The following is a 19,474-nucleotide window of genomic DNA, read 5'->3' as shown; positions in this document are numbered from 1 at the left end:
ATATTTTAAGGTTTTTCGACTTTCAGATTTTTCTAAAAAGAGTCCAGTAAAGGCGTCATTCAAAAATGACGTCACAGATTTTAGGGGGAGAGGGTATGAGATTTTTAACAGTACATATACTTGATTTAAAAAAAGCATGACAGAGACGGGGGGGGGTCTAGCAATTTCAAAAAGTCATATTTGAATCGCCCCAAATACAGTACAATAACCGCTAACTGAACTAAAACATCAGCTCAACGAATGTTTCATGCAACTGCAGAGATCTGTGCAGGTCTGTAATGCTTATTCTTAGAATGAAGTGTTCACAAGAAATGAGAAACTCGTTACCTCATAAGTTAGTGAAGATGTTGAATAACATCCATAAATGTGGGAATGTTCGGAACTTGAATGATCCGATCGGAGCTCCATCATTCTTACCAGGTTTATTCCACTCGATCGTCCAACTTAAAACGCTATCAAAATCAAACCGCATCTCATCCACACTGTCTAGAAATTGAACGTGTCTGCACTGAAATTGGTCGCCGGGGGTGGTGGTGGTAATCGAGGTTGACCTGGAAATCCTGCCGGTGGCATTTGCGGCGGTAATGGGGGCTGTGGAGGCCTCCAGTTGGGCGGGGGAGGTCTCGGAGCGCCCACTGGCGGCATCGAGGGTGGTGTTGGTGGTGGAGGAGCTGGCTGTTGCCACGGCGGAGGAGGAATCATCCTCGGTGGAGCCGGAATTCCCATCGGAGCACTCGGTGGAAGTGGGGGTTGCCCGATTGGTGGGGGCAACGGTGGAGGAGGAATAGCTCCTGGCGTAAACGACGGAGCGGAAGGTGCTTGCGGTGGTGGTGGCACGGCTGATGGGGTCGGCGGTGGCGGTGGAGCCATTAATGGCGGAGGCATCATTGGATGCGATGGCATCATCGGCATAATCGGAGGAGGAACCGGCGCATCCGCAAACAACTGATGAGGCCGATCAGCATGCGAAAGTGGATTCTGTGCCGCCAATAGACGTTCAGCTGCCGACCCATGCCTCTCACCCTTAGAATCCTTTTTAAATGCGTACGACACCGAAATAGGACGATTACACAAATACTGGCCGTTCATGGCATCCATCGCCGCGTCCGAAGCTTCAAAGCTTGCGAAATTTATAAACGCAAATCCTTTAGAATTGCCCGTTTCCGGATCTCTCATAATTTTCGGCGTTTGTAGAATTACGCCGAAGGCAGAAAAAGTATCATAAAGCAGTTTTTCATCTACCTCAGGATCCAAATTGCCGATGAAGATATTAGCTCCTACATCCAGATTCTTTTGATGAGCAGAGGCCTTATTCACTCGGATGGGTTTGCCGTACAGCTTAATCATGTTCATAATCTTGATGGCATAGTCCGCATCTTCTTCACCCAGAAATTCCACAAAGCCGTAACCCTGATGCATCTGCGTTACACGATCTTTGGGCATGTGAACGTTTACTACTGGTCCCGCCTGGACAAACATCTCCCACAGCAGCGTTTCCGAAACCTTATCATCCAATCCGCCGACATAGATTGTGGCATCTGTAAACAAACATCAACAGAGGTTAGAGCTTTATCCACCGAAAATTTTGATTACTGAATGGACCGGCATGTTTTAATATTTTATCTGTGAACTGAGTGCGTTACCATCGGCTACATAAATAGCAATTATATTATGCATAAAATCGCAATAAAAACCCGAAAGTCTATTAAAACTCACCTTGATTCCGCTCAGCAATCGGACCGGCAGCCATGATTTACGTTTGATGACTGATAGAACGTAAACAAAACGTATTTTTCGGTCATCATGTCATCATCATCAACCAAACTGTCAGACAGCTGATCTAGTACTTCCCTGCTTTGCCACACTGAAATTCGAAACAATCCAAAATTAAGTCATTTTCACTCAACTTGACAGCTAAGTGCAACAACTCAAAATTGAGTTTTTTGCGAAGTACTTAATTTTAAGTCTCGCTTAACTTTTCAAAAGGACCTAAGTAACATTTTTTTCATGAATTAATTTGAGTACTGCAATCAAAATCTTTCATGTTGTTCTGTTGATTGTGCTATTCAAATTAATTCATGAAAAAAATGTTACTTAGGTCCTTTTGAAAAGTTAAGCGAGAAGTAGTTTTTAAAGACTTCATTTTGAGTGAAAATAACTGTACTAAAAAGACTGCGGTTTGAATAAAAAATACTCAAAATCAAGAATCGATTTCCCCAGGAAAATTTTAAAAAATTTTGGTTTTTCTTCGTTTAATGTTATTTATGCGATTGATGTGAAATGATCATTATTTTATTTCAATGTCTATATGTATACATTTTACACAGCTCGAATTTCCGGATCTTGCCCAACCGGCAGCGGTATAAAATATCTGCCGCAACGGCTGCATCTGGTCCCTCATGCTGCATACATATTCCTGGCCTGTATGCACATTCCCAAATAATCCAAACGGATATACAGAAGACGGTTGGACCTGCAGGTAATATAATTCAAAACTGAAATGCAATACATCGTAACAAATCGGTATCGAAATGCTCACCTCGCTTCTTCTGCTTCTCAGTTGCTCTTGCATAAAGTCTTCGTGCCGAACTTCCGCTGAAAATGCAATATTCATAGAAATTGGATATACAATACAATGTTCTCTGGTACTACTTACCCGTGAACTTGGTTGGTTTTCCTCGGGTTTTACCGAAGGCTTTACTTATTTAATTCCGCAGAAAGCAAAATATTTTCCAGCAAACACTGTGCGGAACATGTTTCCTGACTGACTGATTTGCAAAGTGTTTTTTCAGCCAAACTGAAGTGAAAGGTCAACACTTCGCTTTGGGTACTTTAATGGAAAGCAACAACTCAAGGCGAGTTTTTGGAGATCACCCCCAAATTAAGTAATAATTACTCAACAATGTAAATAACAAACAATCCAAAAAGACAGTATTAATAAAATACTCAATTTTGAATACTTTCACACTCGATTTTGGATAGTTTGGTTTCTCAGTGCAGAGCACGGAGAGAAAAGTATATATAAATAAATAAATAATTCAAAACGATAGGCGAACCATAATAGAGATGAGTGACGTTTAACGCTCGCACACTGATGTGCAATTCGGCATGTGTAAATACATGTTTGTTTTCCTTCTGCTCATAACCTCAAAGTTGATCGAGTCATCACGATGGTTGCACTGATACTTCGTTCCATTTACGTATTGCTTAATTCGTTTTGATTTACGAATCGGACCAAAGCCATGAGAGAACTGTTAATTAACGGTAAAATCAGCTGATTTTAAACGTCTCGTGAAAACCTTATAACCCTTTTGACACTGTGCTGGATGAAAACTCACTGGCGAGGCCTTTTTCCCTTCCCTCGCAGGAACGCCGGTGGCTTTCCTCCAGCTAGTGTCAAACAGTACAGTGACCGATTGAGTTTTACACACCGACAAGCCGCCATTGCCGAGCGTGGAAAGCTGGATATTATATAATAATGTTACGATAAATTGTAACGTTATTTTATAATATTTCAATTCGAATAGGTCAAGATTTTATACCAATAAATCAAGCTCTATCTGGTAAAAGGGCGAATGTTGCAGAGAAATTCTCTTCGTCGACTCCCCTCTTTTAAATAAAGTGACAAGCGAGGATTTCTTTGCAGTTTATCACCTCAGAATGGAAGTTCGCATTGTTTTCTATCGTGCTGGGTGATACCGAAAAATCCGCTGCTTATCACTGATGAATCGTGAAAGAATCTGCATAATCAGAGCTTAAAATATTCCACAGATTTTCGCATTTCAATTTTGCCAACTCAGCACTGCTCTGATAGCAGTTCTTTTATTTTTATCTGCACGCGTGTGCTAGTTTGGAGTTCCCCAGAAGAATCTTTTCGTGAATTTCCTGCGAAAGCGGTCCAATATGAAATCAAACTTGCTACTTCTGTTCACAAAAATCTTCCGGGCCAGAATGGTATTTGTCCGGAATGATTGCAAGGTAAGCTCAAATTTCTAACATTCCATTTTGCGTCAACCTCAAATCCAACCTGTTTTTTTTTCACCTTCAATCGCAGGTATTCAGATTTTCGTTCCAAATGCCGCCGTGCATTCACAAAAAGAAGAACCAGAAAGATCCGCTGGACCAAGGCGTACCGCAAGACCAATGGCAAGGAGCTGACCATCGATCTCGTTCGAATTCGAGAAACGCCGCAACGTTCCAGTGAAATACAATCGGAGCTGTGGACCAAAACTGTCGATGCCATCAAGAAGATTACGGAAATCAAGGAACGTCGAGAGGCGCTGTTATGGAACGACTACGAAAGGCGCGTGACCACGAATTCACAACGACATTGTGGATGTACAAAGAATATTTCTCATTCGGTCACCGGCTGTCGGACTGAAGCGACGCGCCAAGGAAGAAGCCCAACAGTCCGCTTTGCTGATGGACGTCGAAGACGACAGGGAGGAGATCAAGCGTGGATGCCCGCCAGTTGGAGAACAACTGGAGGAATCTGCCGTCAGCTGGAAGACGCCGAAATGATGAGGGCGTAAGGGCAGTTTGGTTGTAAGCAAGCGTGAGTTAAGGTATCGATTGTCTATGAGTTACTCTATATTTAAAACAGTACGAATGAAGCAGAACAATGCGGAAACAATTATGTTATCAATGTTCGAAAGGAAAGCTCCAGGTGTAGTGTGGTAGAAATCCGTAAACGTTATGCGTTTCTGTCTCTAAGTAAATGTTATCCTAATTGAATTGGGTGGAACAAAATATATACCGTAGAAAGGAGTTACTTTACCACAAGATTGATACCAATATTCGAACGTCCTTATGGTAAAACCTTTTCATGCAAATTTTTAAAAAATGTAACGTTAGATACACATGGTGTCTTGGATGACTATATTATTTTGTATTTATTACCTGTTGAACATAAATAGGCTATAAAATCATTGATTCAAATTGGAATCGACGCGCTGTCGAATACAAAATAATATTAATGCTAAGACTATTTTACGCAGGCGAATGATGACTCCGGTCTACGGTACTTCGTATAGGTACATTATAATTTTTCATTCATTCGTGTACCAGAATATGCATTCAGTTCAAATTTTGACCTCTTGTGAGCAAGTTATTCATCTGTTCTTTGATTAAGCATGAGTTTTCTGAAGCAGATTGTTTTATTTTCGTTAGTGCTGGTAGTATTGATTCTATTTGTATTTGATTTGATCTGGCTGTGGCTTGATTCGATCATATTCAGACAAACTACATGATGTCAGCACATTGCGGAACGCCACCTACGATTTTATAATAGGTGAGTTCAGAGCTTAAAATATTCATCTTCGAAAGCAACTTCAGTCCGAATATTGACAAACATCGCATGATTATTCAAAACATAGAATGACATAGTCAGATAGCTACTCCACTCATTCTTCGACTGTCACTGATTGTGCTACTGTGTGCAGAAAAAAACATAATAGCATTGTTATATTGATGTTTACCGTAGAAAGTGCCTCGCAGGATACGTCGGATTCAGTTCTATGTGATAATTTACTTTACTCATTTAAAACGTTTTCAGATTCTGATAATTTATCAATTTGTAGAAAATGCATAAATATTCAATGACTAATATTCAACCGAATATTGACAGTCCAAACCGACTTTGAATGTGTCTGGAAGTGAGCTGACAATTGAAGAAAGGTGGACTTCACCAAAAATTTCGATTATTTTACACTCTGGGTGAGTTGATAATCAATAGGATAGTAAGACTTACATTACAATTAATGACCTATTCGAATTGTGTTATGCCTTCTAGTTGGAGCTGGGACAGCAGGCTGTGTGCTGGCGAACCGCCTTTCCGTCAATCCAAGATGACGGTTCCTTTGGAAGCTGGGGACATTTTCGGAGCAACCTCGATTGTTCCGCTATTCAACACAACAATGCAACAAACCAGCTATGACTGGGCGTTCCCTCCTCAAAAATACTCATCCATGGACTAATCAATAACGTAAGCGCTAGTTCTGATCTGAATTTAGAATGTAAAGTTCCTTCAATTTTGCTTAGCAACAATTCTTACCACGTGGTCGACCTGGGCGGATCGGGACAAATTAACCTGTTGCACTTCACCGGGATTAGAGAGGATTTCGAGCGGTGGGAGAAGTTGGGAGCTAACTGGGGGACGAGCAAATGAAGCCCTACTTGGAACGACTTGGTCGAGGAACGGAAGACAGGAATCAACAAGAGCTTTGCCTAAAAAATTGAGAGGTGATGACATTTTCGAGGTGAGTTTAATATATTTTTAGATCTTAACTAAAACAGATTACACAGCTCTACTCCCCATCTATTGGGTCAATCTGGAAACGAGGGCTAAGTTATATTATTGTCACTAACTTTCTTCTGGAAGGAGATTCTTTATTCATCCGTGGATTCGCATAAGTGTCTCTGGTTTGAGACCACCCCCACCCATTTTGGCCCTTCCTTGGGAGTTTGATGAATACAAACAATAATATAATCATAGTCAAATCGTTTATCAGATATAGCCAGTGCTTCGGCAGGTGCCTTGCTACAATAGATGTAGTATCATCATCATCATTAACTAAAAACAGATCACAAGTTTCGTGTTAAAAAATACATGATAAATCCACCTATCGGTAATGGTTCCTTTCTCATTACATTACATAGTATGTTGGCCAAACTTTTGAGCCCATAGTGATATGGTAAATTTTCAATAGAAAACAAACAAAACAGAATTCTACGTTGAACGCAACTAATATGAGCCAATTGGTTAAGATAACTGGCTTATAAGGTGAGCTAGACTTTTGCGCACATACGTACACAATACACAGTGTCGGACAAAACTATAAGACCAGATTGATTAACGTTTGTCAGTCCTGGTCTGGCCCCGGACTTGGACTGGAGGGTGGACGAGGGTTACGGCCGCAGTGATTCTAGCAATTCGCTTTAAGATCAACTATGCCGTGCAACATCCGAAATCCGGGGATGGAGAACCAATCACTTCGACAGAAGTTTTACCGTGCCCCTGGACTGGGAAGCCAACACTGAAGGTCTAAGCGGGATGCGTTGGTAGCTGTCCTATACCGCGCGTGTGACGCCACCATACCGAGGAAAGCCTTGCCGAAAACGCCCGGTATACTGGTGAGGTCCGAGATTGCGATCGCTTCGATCAACCTGCCTCAGGCTAGACGAAGGATGCAACGTGTCCGCACCGAGGATGAAGAGCGGACCGCCGTGAAGTGTTCGAGCTGCGAAACTGGCCTAACAAGACCACCAAGAGCAGTAAAGAGCGTGTTTCGACAACCCATAGAGAGCCAACGCGAATCCGTGCCCAAGACCAAAGGGAGCTCTTTACCCCCCGAACGGTCCCCGGTTAGGTTGGCGAGGATTATCGACAGGATGATCTTATCATTCACACATCAGCGTGTCAATCGGCGAGCAGCAAGCCATGATTTTGCCCTCTTCTAGTCAGACCTCCGCGGCGTACACACGCATCCACGGAGAGTTGCTGTCATAACTTTGTTCCGCTTTGGGGCTACATTTTGCGATCCTGCCAGTCTATTTTTTGGATCCTGTCGCTGATTTCATGAGGTGAGTTGAATTAAAGTGGTTAAATTGTAACGAGTGATGTATTTCAGTTTGCGCCATCTGGACCGTGGGCAAATGGTTTGTGGTTTGCTAAATCACAAGACGCGTCTCGAAGACCATCGAAATGGTTTGTGGTTTGCTAAATCAGGACGTCTCGAACCGTCGGAAAATGGTTTATGGTTTGCTAAATCACAATACGCGTCTCGAAGACGTCGGAAAATGGTTTGTGGTTTGCTAAATCACAAGACGCGTCTCGAACCGTCGGAAAATGGTTTGTGGTTTGCTAAATAAAAGACGCTCTTGAAGACCGTCGGAAAATTTTTTTGGTTTGCTAAATCACGGCGTCTCTCGGAGACCGTCGAAAATTGGTTTTGGTGGTGCGTCTGAAGACCGCTGGAAAAATGCGAGTCTATTATAGAGTTACGCAAAGAGGATCTTCTTACACTTATTCTGAATGATGCTCTTGTTATTCTGTTACCAACTTTCACTTTTGTTCAACCCTTCAAGTGACTTCACGGGAGCGTTCACTTCTAAAGCTTTCTAATTCGATAACCAAGTCACGCACAGAGTGCAAACACGTGAGTTTCTTGCTGCTACTTTATTGGGGAATGTATTGATGTTTTTGAAGCTGTCAAATCTAATACATTTTAATTCATGCGTTTTAATTCGCCATAATAATCATTAGGCGATAACAATACTTCCGCCGACCAACAAGCATTTGTTTACTTTGCTCGATAGGTAGAACGGTTTGACAGTTCAATAGGTGGTTGGCTTCACTCTTTGCGCTCTATATATAATAGACTCTGGAAAATGGTTTGTGGTTTGAAAACATCAAACACATGGAAGACCATAAGCAATTGGTTTTTTTGTTTAAAATTACAATGCGCGTCTGGAAGATCGGCGGAAATGATTTATGGTTTAGAAAACTATAAGGCGTGTTTGAACCGTGTGTGACCGAAAAAATTGTATTGTGGTTTGTGAAACTACAAGGTGCGTATGGAAAACCAACGGAAATTGATTTACGATCTAGAAAATTTCGAAGTCCAAAGTCCAAAAACAAATTTAGATTTCATGAAGCCACTTGGCGACCTACATGAGACTACCAGCTGAGCTATTATATACACCTGTGTTCAGAATAATAGCAGCGGAAGCCGTTTTTCATACAAAATGGTCAACTTTGACAAGCTGTAACTTTGTACCCCAATGACCGATTGAGCTGAAATTTTGGCGGTGAACTACAAATATGATGAAATTTACACATACTAAGTATTAATTTGGTGGGTGGCTCACATTGTCTTTTCTTGAACCTCTTCCTATCATGTACTTCGTTTTCGACGTGTTGATGACTAGTCCGATCTGCCCTCTTTCAGTCCGATTAGGCTTCCTCCATCTTCTCAAAGTTACGTGCTATAATATCATGTCGTCGGCGACCAAATACTGGACGGACTTTGAAAATGTACCACTCGTATTAATCCCTGCTCTTCGTATTACCTTCCAAAGCGATGTTGAATAGCAGCACGAAAGACCATCACCTTGCCGTAACCTCTGCGTTTCGAAGGGACTAGAATTACTGAAACTCGAACTACGCACATCTCACCGATCCATCGTCGCTTTGATCAACCGTGTCAGTTTATCCGAAATCCGTTTCGCATAGCTGCTGCCATAGCTTTCCCGATCGATTGTATCATATCGGCTTTGAAGTCGATGAATAGATGATGTGTGGGCACGTTGTATTCGCGGCATTTCTGCAATTGCGCGAATGGCGAACACCTGGTCGTGTTAGACGTTCCATAAACCCGCCTGGTACTGCCCCGAACTCCCCAATTGGTGTAGTCGGCGGCAAAATTTGGGAGAGTACCTTGTAGGCGGCGTTCAGCAATGGGTTCGCGGTAGTTACAATCCAGCTTATTCCCTTTTCCGACACCTTCCATCCACTCCTGCGGCAAACCTCCTCCCAAATCTTGGTAAAACCCAGTGAGCTCTAGCCAGTGCCTCACCACTGTGTTAATAGCTCTCCTGGTAGTTGGTCAACCCTAGGGCTTTTGTTCTTCAGCCCAATCTCCTCCTGGATTTCCTGGAGATCCGGAGCCGTTAAACTTATGTCCTGCGCGCGTTCTCCCAGGTCCACCAACATACCGCCATCTTCGTCTGCCACATCGCCATTCAGGTGTTCCTCGTAGTGCTGCCGCCACCTTTGGATCACTTCACGCTCGTTCGTAAGAAGGTTCCCGTTTATTTCCTTGCACATTTTAGACTGTGGCACGTGGCCCTTAAGTAAACGGTTTAACTTCTCATAGCTTTCGTGTTATTAGCGCGGTACAGTTTGCTTCTCTTCACGGTCTCGATCTCCTGCTGGCGCTTTATCCCCGGAAAATCAGACCAGCTGCGGCGTATTCTTGGGCTGTCTACCGTCTTGTAGCCCCGCAATGTGTCGCACGTCAACTTCGACGCGTGTTGTTCACCGTCAAGAGTTTTGAGCGCAGGCATACTGCAACGAGGTAGTGGTCCGATTCAATATTCGCACTGCGGCAAGTTCGGACGTTCGTGATGTCGGAGAAGAATTTACTGTCGATTAGAACGTGGTCGATTTGGTTTTACGTTTTTGGTTAGGCGATCTCTTGGCCTTGTGGATATTTTTGCGGGAAAGAAGGTGCTTCGGACTACCATTCCGGGAGGCTCGAAGTTTATGCATCGTTGGCCGTTTTCATTCGATACGTGTGCAGACTATCCGGGCCGATGACTGGTCTATATATTTCCTCCCTTCCTCTCCTGTGCGTTCATGTCACCGATGACGATTTTGACGTCCCGCAGTGGGCATCCATCTATGTCTGCTCCAGCTGTGCGTAGAACGCTTCTTTCTCGTCGTCGGTCCCCTTCGTGTGGGCGGTGCACGTTGATGATGCTATAGTTGAAGAAACGGCAAATCCTCAACTTGCACATCCTTGCGTTGATTGGCTGCCACCCAATCACACGATGGCGCATCTTGCCCAGCACTAAGCGGGTTCCCAGCTCGTTGGTGGTGCCACAGCTTTGGTAAAGTAGCCGCTCGATGCCCTTTCCACACTTTCTGTCCTGTCCAGCAAATCTCCTGCAGCGCCACGACGTCGAAGTTGCGGGGATATATTTCATCGTAGATCATCCTGTCGCAATCCGAAACCTAGCGACTTAGTTCAATGGTCCAAGCTTCCAATCGATCCTTTATTCGTCTCTTGGCCTTTTCCGATTATATCGAGTCGCATTATCTCTTATATTGTTCGTAATTATTGGTTTTCCAAGCGGCTTATTGGGCCTGCGCAAACCTCCTGTCTCGTCGGAGGGCCGTCGTGTCAGGGCTGTTTAGCGTTCCACCTAACGGGCTTGTGTGCTTTGGCGGCACAGGTCCTTTGGTGGGGCCTACTTGGATACATAGGCTTTTTAGGGAATTTAACAGGGAACTGTCAAACCCCACCACATCCTAGCAAGCCAGTTTCCATCCGGACATCCGGGACAAAAAAATCCTGGATTTAGGAAAATTCGAGATTTCGATTCCGGGATATTATTTAATTCCGAAAATCCGGATACCGGGACAAAAATCATATTTTATCATATCATATTTTTTGATGGGTTCAGGCATATATAGCAGACCAGGTTCTTTGTGATGCACAATCGATATCATCTTGTTATTAAATTAGTAAGAAAGACAGACACAAAATATCGGAGATAATTAATAGAACATTCACAAAAATATTAGATTCCCTCATACCACTCAATGAGGACTGACTGATACTTATCCCACAGCTACAGCTCTCTATTAATTAAACGACAAGTATTTACAGTACAAGATCAGCTACATCTATTTGGCGCCTGTTTCCTCCACATCTTCATCTGATATTCGCCTTGCTAATCTCCTCGCGCCGCCCAACATTGAGTCAGTCTTCCTGAGCTTCTTACCTCCAAAACAATTGTTTACAATTCATGTCCTTCCAATATACACACAACAAAATTTCCAGCACACGCGCAAGTACAAGTGGTCCGACCCCGATGCTCTGCCTAATTTTTTTGGTGTATTGCTTCGATCAAAATCAACTCTGGTCAACGGCTACAATCAATTTGTCTAATTCTCGGCTTTTGTCAAAATTATATACCAACTTTAGTCGCGTAATCTATTAACCTCATTATTGTTATATTATCGAGTTAACTCACGTTAAATTATCGAACTCCGATAATAATTGAGTTGATTCATCTTCATCGCAGCAAGCGAGTACGTGGTTGAACACAATTAACTTTATTGGCGATAACGATAAATTAACGATTAACATCAAAGTTAGGGAGCGATCTGTTCAAGATTAGGAAGAGCTGCAGCTCTTGACAAAAGTATCGATTAGTAGCATGCCATGGGTTGGAGGATACTCTAGTATTGTGTTTTCTTTGTGAGGGGGTTCCCATATCTCCAATAGCTTATGGGCCCAGTACGAATCATCTGCGCAACTTCCATCTTTCGTCACTAGGGTGTTAAATGGATTCCCAGCAACTGTCTAAACCCAATGCATATTCAAAACAATGCAAGCAGTCAAGCCGACATCAACCGCCATCGAACTCTTCTTCTCGGACTCAAATCATATATTCAAAAAGGTACTCTACCTTCCGAGAAAAACATGAATATTATTTGCTTCTTGAAGTCGTTTTTTTTTCGAAAGAATCGATTCAAATTAGAATTGAATTGAGTTCCATTTGAAATCTGTATTATCTCAAAGACCCTCCATAGCCGTGCGGTAAGATGCGCGGCCATAAAGCAACACCATGATTGAGGGTGGCTGGGTTCGATTCCCGGTGCCGGTCTAGACAAATTTCGGCTTCGACTTCCCTGGGCATATAAGTATCATCGTGTTAGCCGAATGCAGAAATGGTAAGTTGGCTTAGAAACTGTGAAATAACTGTGATAGTGCTTAATGAACACTAATCTGCGAGGCGGAAATGTCCAGTGGGGAGTGTTGCCAATGAAGAAGAAGAAGAAGAAGATTCTGGCCTTGTAAAATATGAACTTTACCCTGAACATTGAATAAAATCGTTTTAAATCAAACATAAGTTTTCTGAACATCGAAAATCCGGATCCTAGGATTTCCCGATACTGAACAAGTTCATCCCGAATCCCGGGACAACGAAAATGGCCGGGAAATGGAAACTCTAGGCAAGCCCCACAAGTCGCATATGGCCTGGAGAGGGATATAGTCCCTGCTGCCCCCAATTTACCAGTCACTGAACTGCCCATGATCACATAGTTGACGTATAAGCCAAAATGACCAAAACACACTTTTTTGCGGATATGGATTCTTCGTACGATTATACATATGCTCCATGAAAAAATATTCATGTTTTGTTCGGAAACATTCGAGTTATGGCGATAATTGTTTTGGAAAATGGTCATTTGATCGCATAAGTTGACGTACCTCACACTGATGCAATATAAAGCAAAAACCTGTCTCATATTTTTTCGATTCACAATGCACAATTAAGCGCAACATAGGTTTTAGTTTACTTTGTCGTATTTCAGGACTACTTTATGATTTGTGTAACTGATTTGTGATCAAAATTAATAAGCTAATTAAGTTCCTCTAAAGCAAGCATTTCTTGTAAATCCACGGTATAATTCGACAAAATAAGCTTTCATCCATCGAAGTTAGCTCTGGAGATAACGTTTACATTCTTTTGAATCAATAAAATATTGTTTGTTTGCTTAATATTGTTACCAAAAGTTTGATTTAAGAAAATCCGATCATTCAAAAGGAAGTATAATAAAAGAAGAATGAAAATCCAATAATTATGTAACGCAATGATTAGCTATTTGTGTCACACTTTTTAGAAGCATATCAAATTGAAATCACTCTGAATCCCATTCCTCCTCTAAATGTAGTAATTTATGAATATTTTCTAAAAGTGCATATCAGAACCAAAATCTACTTCATGATTTGCGTGGCAGAGGTCTGCCACTGAGGACTTAACACATAAGAATTGGTGCGTGTTAAATGGCTTTTATGTATACCTCAGCTTGATAATAATGGTATGTATTTTGAGCACATTTACCGGGAAGGATCTAATATATTCCACGGCAATGCAATTCTTATTGTTATTACCTTACCGGACAGAACTGAATTATAAAACATGATATGGACTTTCATGTAAGATTCAAAAGGCAAAATATTAACAAAAACGCACAAGAAGTTATTTAATATAAGATGTGTTATGGATAAAAACAAACTAATAGCTCAGAATATTAATCACTTCTTCCAAATAGCATTATTAACCTCGATATTTCAGTGCTTTAATAGCCTGCATATAAATCAGACCCATATCTCATTTTGCAATCTAATAACGATTGATTTACTTCTAATCCCTCGTCTAGGTATTTTAAAATAGGTATGGAACCATTTTGCTTAAAATTTGGTTGGAACAGAGCTTTACTTACATGAAACGGTAACTGCTTGCACACTTGTTACAGAACCATTCTAATGCTGTAATAGTGCAAAACTCCCCATGGTACTGATTAAATTCTTTACCGAACTCTTCCACACCTAATTTTATCTTTACCATAATATTAATTTTCACGGAAAGAGCTATCCGAAAAGCTTTCCCGAATCTGAACTTTCGAATTTTTCTTCAATCAATAAATCTTAAGAAAATTATTTTGAGCTTTTGTGGATGTCTTCACTTGTCATAAGAGAGTTTGTACAATCCATTAATTCCACCTTGTACCTTAGCAGATACGTATTTCGACCTCAACAGTAAGGTCGTCTTTGATCCTCGTACTTGACACTGACACCACTTTGAGTCAAGTGCAGACACTGAACGACATCTGCCAATGGTGGAATTAAACGGATTGTCAATCTCGTCTTATGACAAGTGATCAATAAATCGTTGGAACTAACTGCGTTTGGCAGGTTGATTTTCTACTCCGCTACCACATCCCGGCGCTCTGTATATGCACAAAATAGCCAGCATGAGTTAACCGAAGTTTGTATGGCGAAGACATCTAACGCGGGTTTCTCAAGATTAGAACTTTTCATGAAAAAATATTTGGTACCGGTTATGAAGGATGGTGTCCGCTACTATGCCTACCAAATATTTTTTCGATTAAGGTGCTTAATTTCAGTAATCAACCGTAGATGCCTTTCGCCATACTGATTTCAGAAAGTTAACTCCTGATGTGCCGCTGTAAGCACGCTCAAACAGGCGATTCATTATTCTTTGCGCTATATCCACACAGTAGCCTGGTTTTTACGCCATGTTGGAGAACAAACATTTCAAACGATTGTTTGAACGCATAAACTGTCGTATGCATATTTTGACCACTTCAATCAAAGGCATTAATTTCCGCGGCCTTTAAATAACTACTAATATTGTCCATTTAGACAGATTAGTTCATGTATTTGTGGATTGATATGATGATTTGGGTAAAATTAATAAAATGCGTTTTCCCAACATCGATGGTGCTGGTTGTTACGTCAACTATGAAATCATGGGCAGTGAAGTCGATTACCAATCCTGGCCGCTACCATCCAACACAAAGCTAGCTGATCCATCATTTGAAATAGCCAACAGACGCCTAGTCATGCTTTTAATATCGTTGGCCAAGGACCCTAACAACACTTCGAGTTCATGGCTGAATATCTTTCACTCGGCCATATGGTGAAGATTCCAGAGGATAACCATTGTGGATACTACATTCCATATCACGCAGTGTTCACGGCCACGAGTACCACAACAAAAGTACGCGTGGTATTTGATGCATCGGTCAGCACTACATCTTGAGTTTCTCTTAACGACCCTCTCAGTAACGTATGGAAATGGCCAGTTTTCCGCATCATGCAACTAGAGCGCTTGTCCAATTGGCATCAGACGATGGTAAGAAATTTCCATTGGCTGTACAAGAGCACAAGTAATACGGTACGACAGTTACATTGATGATTTCCTAACTGGAGGAAAGTCAACAGAAGAAGTAGAGAACCTTTATCACGAGCAGAGTGTAAAATAATCGAAATTTTTGGTGAAGTCCACCTTTCTTCAATTGTCAGCTCACTTCCAGACACATTCAAAGTCGGCTCTGGTTCGGTTGAATATTAGTCATTGAATATTTATGCATTTTCTACAAATTGATAAATTATCAGGAATCTGAAAACGTTTTAAATGAGTAAAGTAAATTATCACATAGAACTGAATCCGATTTGCATCCGCGAGGCACTTTCTACGAAACATCAATATGAACAATGCTAATTATGTTTTTTCTGCACAAAGCAACACTCGACAGTCGAATGAATGAGTTTGTGGAGTAGTCATCTGACTATGTCATTCTATGTTTTGAATAATCATGCGATGTTTGTCAATATTCGGACTGAAGTTGCTTCATGAAGATGAATATTTTAAGCTCTGATCACGAGTTGTCGTCGTTGTTAGCGTTGGGAGTTAGGTCTCCACAAATATTGCTCGAATGATTTCACAGTACTGCAGGCGATACCGAAAAATCTGCAAGACAAGTGTGTTAGTTTCGTTGATACTGGTATCAATAATGCAATAAGAACACTGGGCCTCATTTGGAATCCGCTGAAGAATTATTTTACATTTTTTGTCCAGTCGATTGGTGAACACATATCGTCGACTAAGCGAATGGTGTTATCGAATATCGGTCGCTTATTTGACCCTCTGGGGTTCTCGGGACCAATTCTAACAGCAGCCAAGTTAGTGATGCAACTGAAGGGAATTCGTCAAACGATGATCACGATGAAATGGGCCAAGATTGGCTTGGCTTTCACCAAGCATCGCATGCGCCATCCAATATCAGCGATTGAGGAAGTCACCATGCCACGTACAGTAAGAGGAAGGGGCGGCACCGATATACAGCCACAATGTGTTTCCCAGATCCAGCAGTTGCGAAGATACTTCGAGAAAGAACCGCATCGAAATCTGTCGACGCTACATGGGACGCACCCCCATCAACCAGAGCAGGAATACATCAACAAAGCGGCGTCGAATACGTGGCTGGTGCGAGGTGAACTACTCTTCTCAGAAACAGAAGGATTCATGGTTGCCGTACAGGAACGGGTAGTTGCGACGAAGAATTATCGGCACTATATATTGCAGTCTCAAGTAAGGTTGGGAACAAAAGCGTAGGATTGCCAATCCGGAGATGGCGAGTTCGATTCTCGGTCCGGTCTGAGATGTTTTTGGCTCAGAAAGTTTCTCGACACCCTAGGCATAGAAAAGCCTTCAATTAACAAATGAGGAAATGCTAACAGAATACTAAGTTGAAAAGCAGGCCAACTCCAGTTGGAATGTAGAGCCATCGAAGAAGAAGAAGATATATTGCACGAAAACGTGGAGGACCGCTGCAAGAAGTGCAATTCAGTGCGATCAAGCATATCGTGTCTGGGTGTTCAGTCTGTCTCGGTCGCCAAGATTGTTTTAAAGCACAACTTAGTTGAGCAGTTTATTGCCTAATACAAATATGTGCCTATCTCGATTTTGGAAAATACTTTCGTAAAGCTGTACTAGGATCGCAAGATCATAAATGATTAACTCATTCGTGTCATCGACCCGATATCATGGTCTACGATAGAAGGATGAAGCGGGTAACCCTCATCGATATTGCTGTACCGCTTGACCATAATGTCCAAACAACATTCTCCAACAAGATAATGAAGGGCCACAACTTAGCAGCTGGAGGACTCGTGCGTATAATTCCGGAAGTCATCTGCTACTGAGATATCTTCTAGATCCTAGAAGAGGTGGAAGTAGCTTAACCTCAACAAGAGCTCTATAGTATGTATGTATGCGTATTAAAATGTTGGAAATATGATGTTTCAGAGATTAATATCAATGTTTAACCTCGGTATTTGTTCCGTTTCATGTTGAACTATGTAGTAAGAATTCGACATGATCGTTATTCTTTTCTTCATCGGTTGATGCACGTGGCACGAAAGTTTTTTAATAGAAACCGTCCACAGTATATTATAACACTAAAACATTATTAATTGAGACTACATTCAACGTTTATTTTTCACTAGCCAAATCAATACCCATCAATGATGCCAGCAAACGATGTCAAATCAGAATCGTACCAACTGCGAAGAGCTTCATCTTGCACTTCGATCGTCGACCAAAATTGCACAACGACTGTCGATCCGGAAGAAAACCACCTGGCTAAAGCCTTCACGGAAGCCCCAAATTCCTCGGACATGAGCACAACTTTAACGCTGCTCGATACACCATTCGGAATGGTATCCGGTGGAGCAGCTACCACGAATACCTGCGCCCGGCATTCAACCGACCAAATTTACATGTTCTAACTGAAACCATGGTTGAACGAGTAGTTTTCGATCCTCAGAAACGTGCATCTGCAATTGTCGTTAAGATGTCCAACAGTACGACTCCTTCGAGATAAAAGTCACAAAAGAAGTGATCCTCAGCGCGTGCCTTCCAAACTCCGCAGATATTAAAACTTTCCGGAATTGGTCCGGCTATCGAGCTCAAACGCCACCGCATCCCCATCATCCATGACTCCGCCTAACGTCGGGCAGAATTATTTCGATCACCTAAATCTACCTCTATTCGTCTCAATCAGTGCACCGCAAGTGTCACGTTGAACAAAATTCTTCATCCCTGGACCATTCTGGACTACCTGAGCAGGAACGGTGTACTTGCTACAACCGCCGTTGCCGTATCGAAGTCTCCGTGGAGGTAAATTTGGCATAATCCTTTTCGGTATGGGAAGTGTCGATGAGCAAGCCCTGCGACACGTGTCCAACTGCGACAGGATGCGTTTCGAGCACATTTTCCACTGTATTACAACACCAGCCAGGAAGGATTTCTCTCCTGAACACTGCCATCAACCGAAAAGCCGGGCGCTATTTTTCTGCGCGATCAAAGAATTGATTCTCACCGTTTATCAACCCAACTACTTGAAGGATCGTTACGACGATGTAGACTGCGAGTCGCAGCCATTCGGCTGGCGGCGAGAACAGTAGATAGTGAACCGTTCCGTCGGATGGGAGCAAACTGTATTGGCCAAAGGTGAGGCAGTGCTCCAACTTTGGATGAGAGGACTTTCGAACCAACCGACCAAGCGATCGGTATCTGGAGTGTACGTGTCTCGGCATTGACTGGGCATCATCCGGCGGCACGGCTGCCGAGGTTGCATTCGAGGCGGTCGTTGATAATGCTTTGAGGTTAGTGTTATGGATGTCCTATTGTCAGGTTCTGTTTGGCAATGCTAACCTTTTCTTTTTGTTAGGTCATGGGGTCACCGCTTTGCGGTAGTCGATGCAAGTGTGTTTCCAGCACCGGTTTCAGGGACTCTAATTCGGGGTAATTGCTGTTGCAGAAAAAGCCTGACCTTATCACGAAGTGTTGCACCGAAAATTGATACTAGCAGTGTCTTTAATTAAATGTAGGTAAGTATCCCCACATGTTTTGTAGCACCAGCATGAATGAATATATTGTACGAATAGTTGGAAAGTCTCATTTACTGCAGAGAAAAGTTTGTAAGGAATCTTATGGCTAACGCTTCGTCTTACCATGTGAATTTGTTGATCAGCAGAATAACACCGATTCGTTTTATTTCCTCGACACATACCTGCCTGAGTGCCTTGGTTGACAACATGTGGAAACACTTATGCCTGGCGTATTGTAGAGCTTCCTAATTGTTGGTCTTGTCGATGTTCCTCCAGTTTCCTCAAACGTTAAGGGAATCTAGATCTGATTCCATGGCGTGTTTTCGGAGTTTTCGGGTTTTCCACTTTATCCTCAACGTATTTTTGACTTGAGCCTGAATACTAGGCCTTTAATTTTGACCGAATCTTCTAAAACAATGTCACTATTTGTTTGGTGTTCGTATCTTTGTTTCGTCAAATTAAATATTTGCTCAGTA

General features: G+C 42.2%; 1 protein-coding gene and 2 pseudogenes across 1 annotated transcript; 2 read left to right on the top strand and 1 right to left on the bottom strand.

The window, feature by feature from the left end:
- Positions 1 to 328: 328 nt before the first annotated feature.
- On the bottom strand, positions 329 to 1,838 carry LOC134226965 (splicing factor 3B subunit 4-like). The gene is made up of 2 exons (XM_062708115.1): positions 1,717 to 1,838; positions 329 to 1,538 (listed from the first exon to the last, which is right to left on the bottom strand). Exons 1-2 carry the CDS (start codon positions 1,748 to 1,750, stop codon positions 487 to 489), a joined length of 1,086 nt encoding a protein of 361 aa, XP_062564099.1. The 5' UTR covers positions 1,751 to 1,838; the 3' UTR covers positions 329 to 486.
- A 2,069-nt stretch (positions 1,839 to 3,907) lies between these two features.
- On the top strand, positions 3,908 to 4,532 carry LOC134224065 (probable ribosome biogenesis protein RLP24; annotated as a pseudogene).
- Positions 4,533 to 5,004: 472 nt separating this feature from the next.
- The window catches only part of LOC134221513 (neither inactivation nor afterpotential protein G-like), a 15,149-nt pseudogene continuing 679 nt past the window's right edge, over positions 5,005 to 19,474 (top strand).

This window comes from Armigeres subalbatus, chromosome 3, assembly GCF_024139115.2.
Source record: "Armigeres subalbatus isolate Guangzhou_Male chromosome 3, GZ_Asu_2, whole genome shotgun sequence".
Lineage (NCBI taxonomy): Eukaryota > Metazoa > Arthropoda > Insecta > Diptera > Culicidae > Armigeres > Armigeres subalbatus.
The sequence above is the reverse complement of the archived record's forward strand: the minus strand, read 5'-3'. Positions and strand labels throughout refer to the sequence as shown.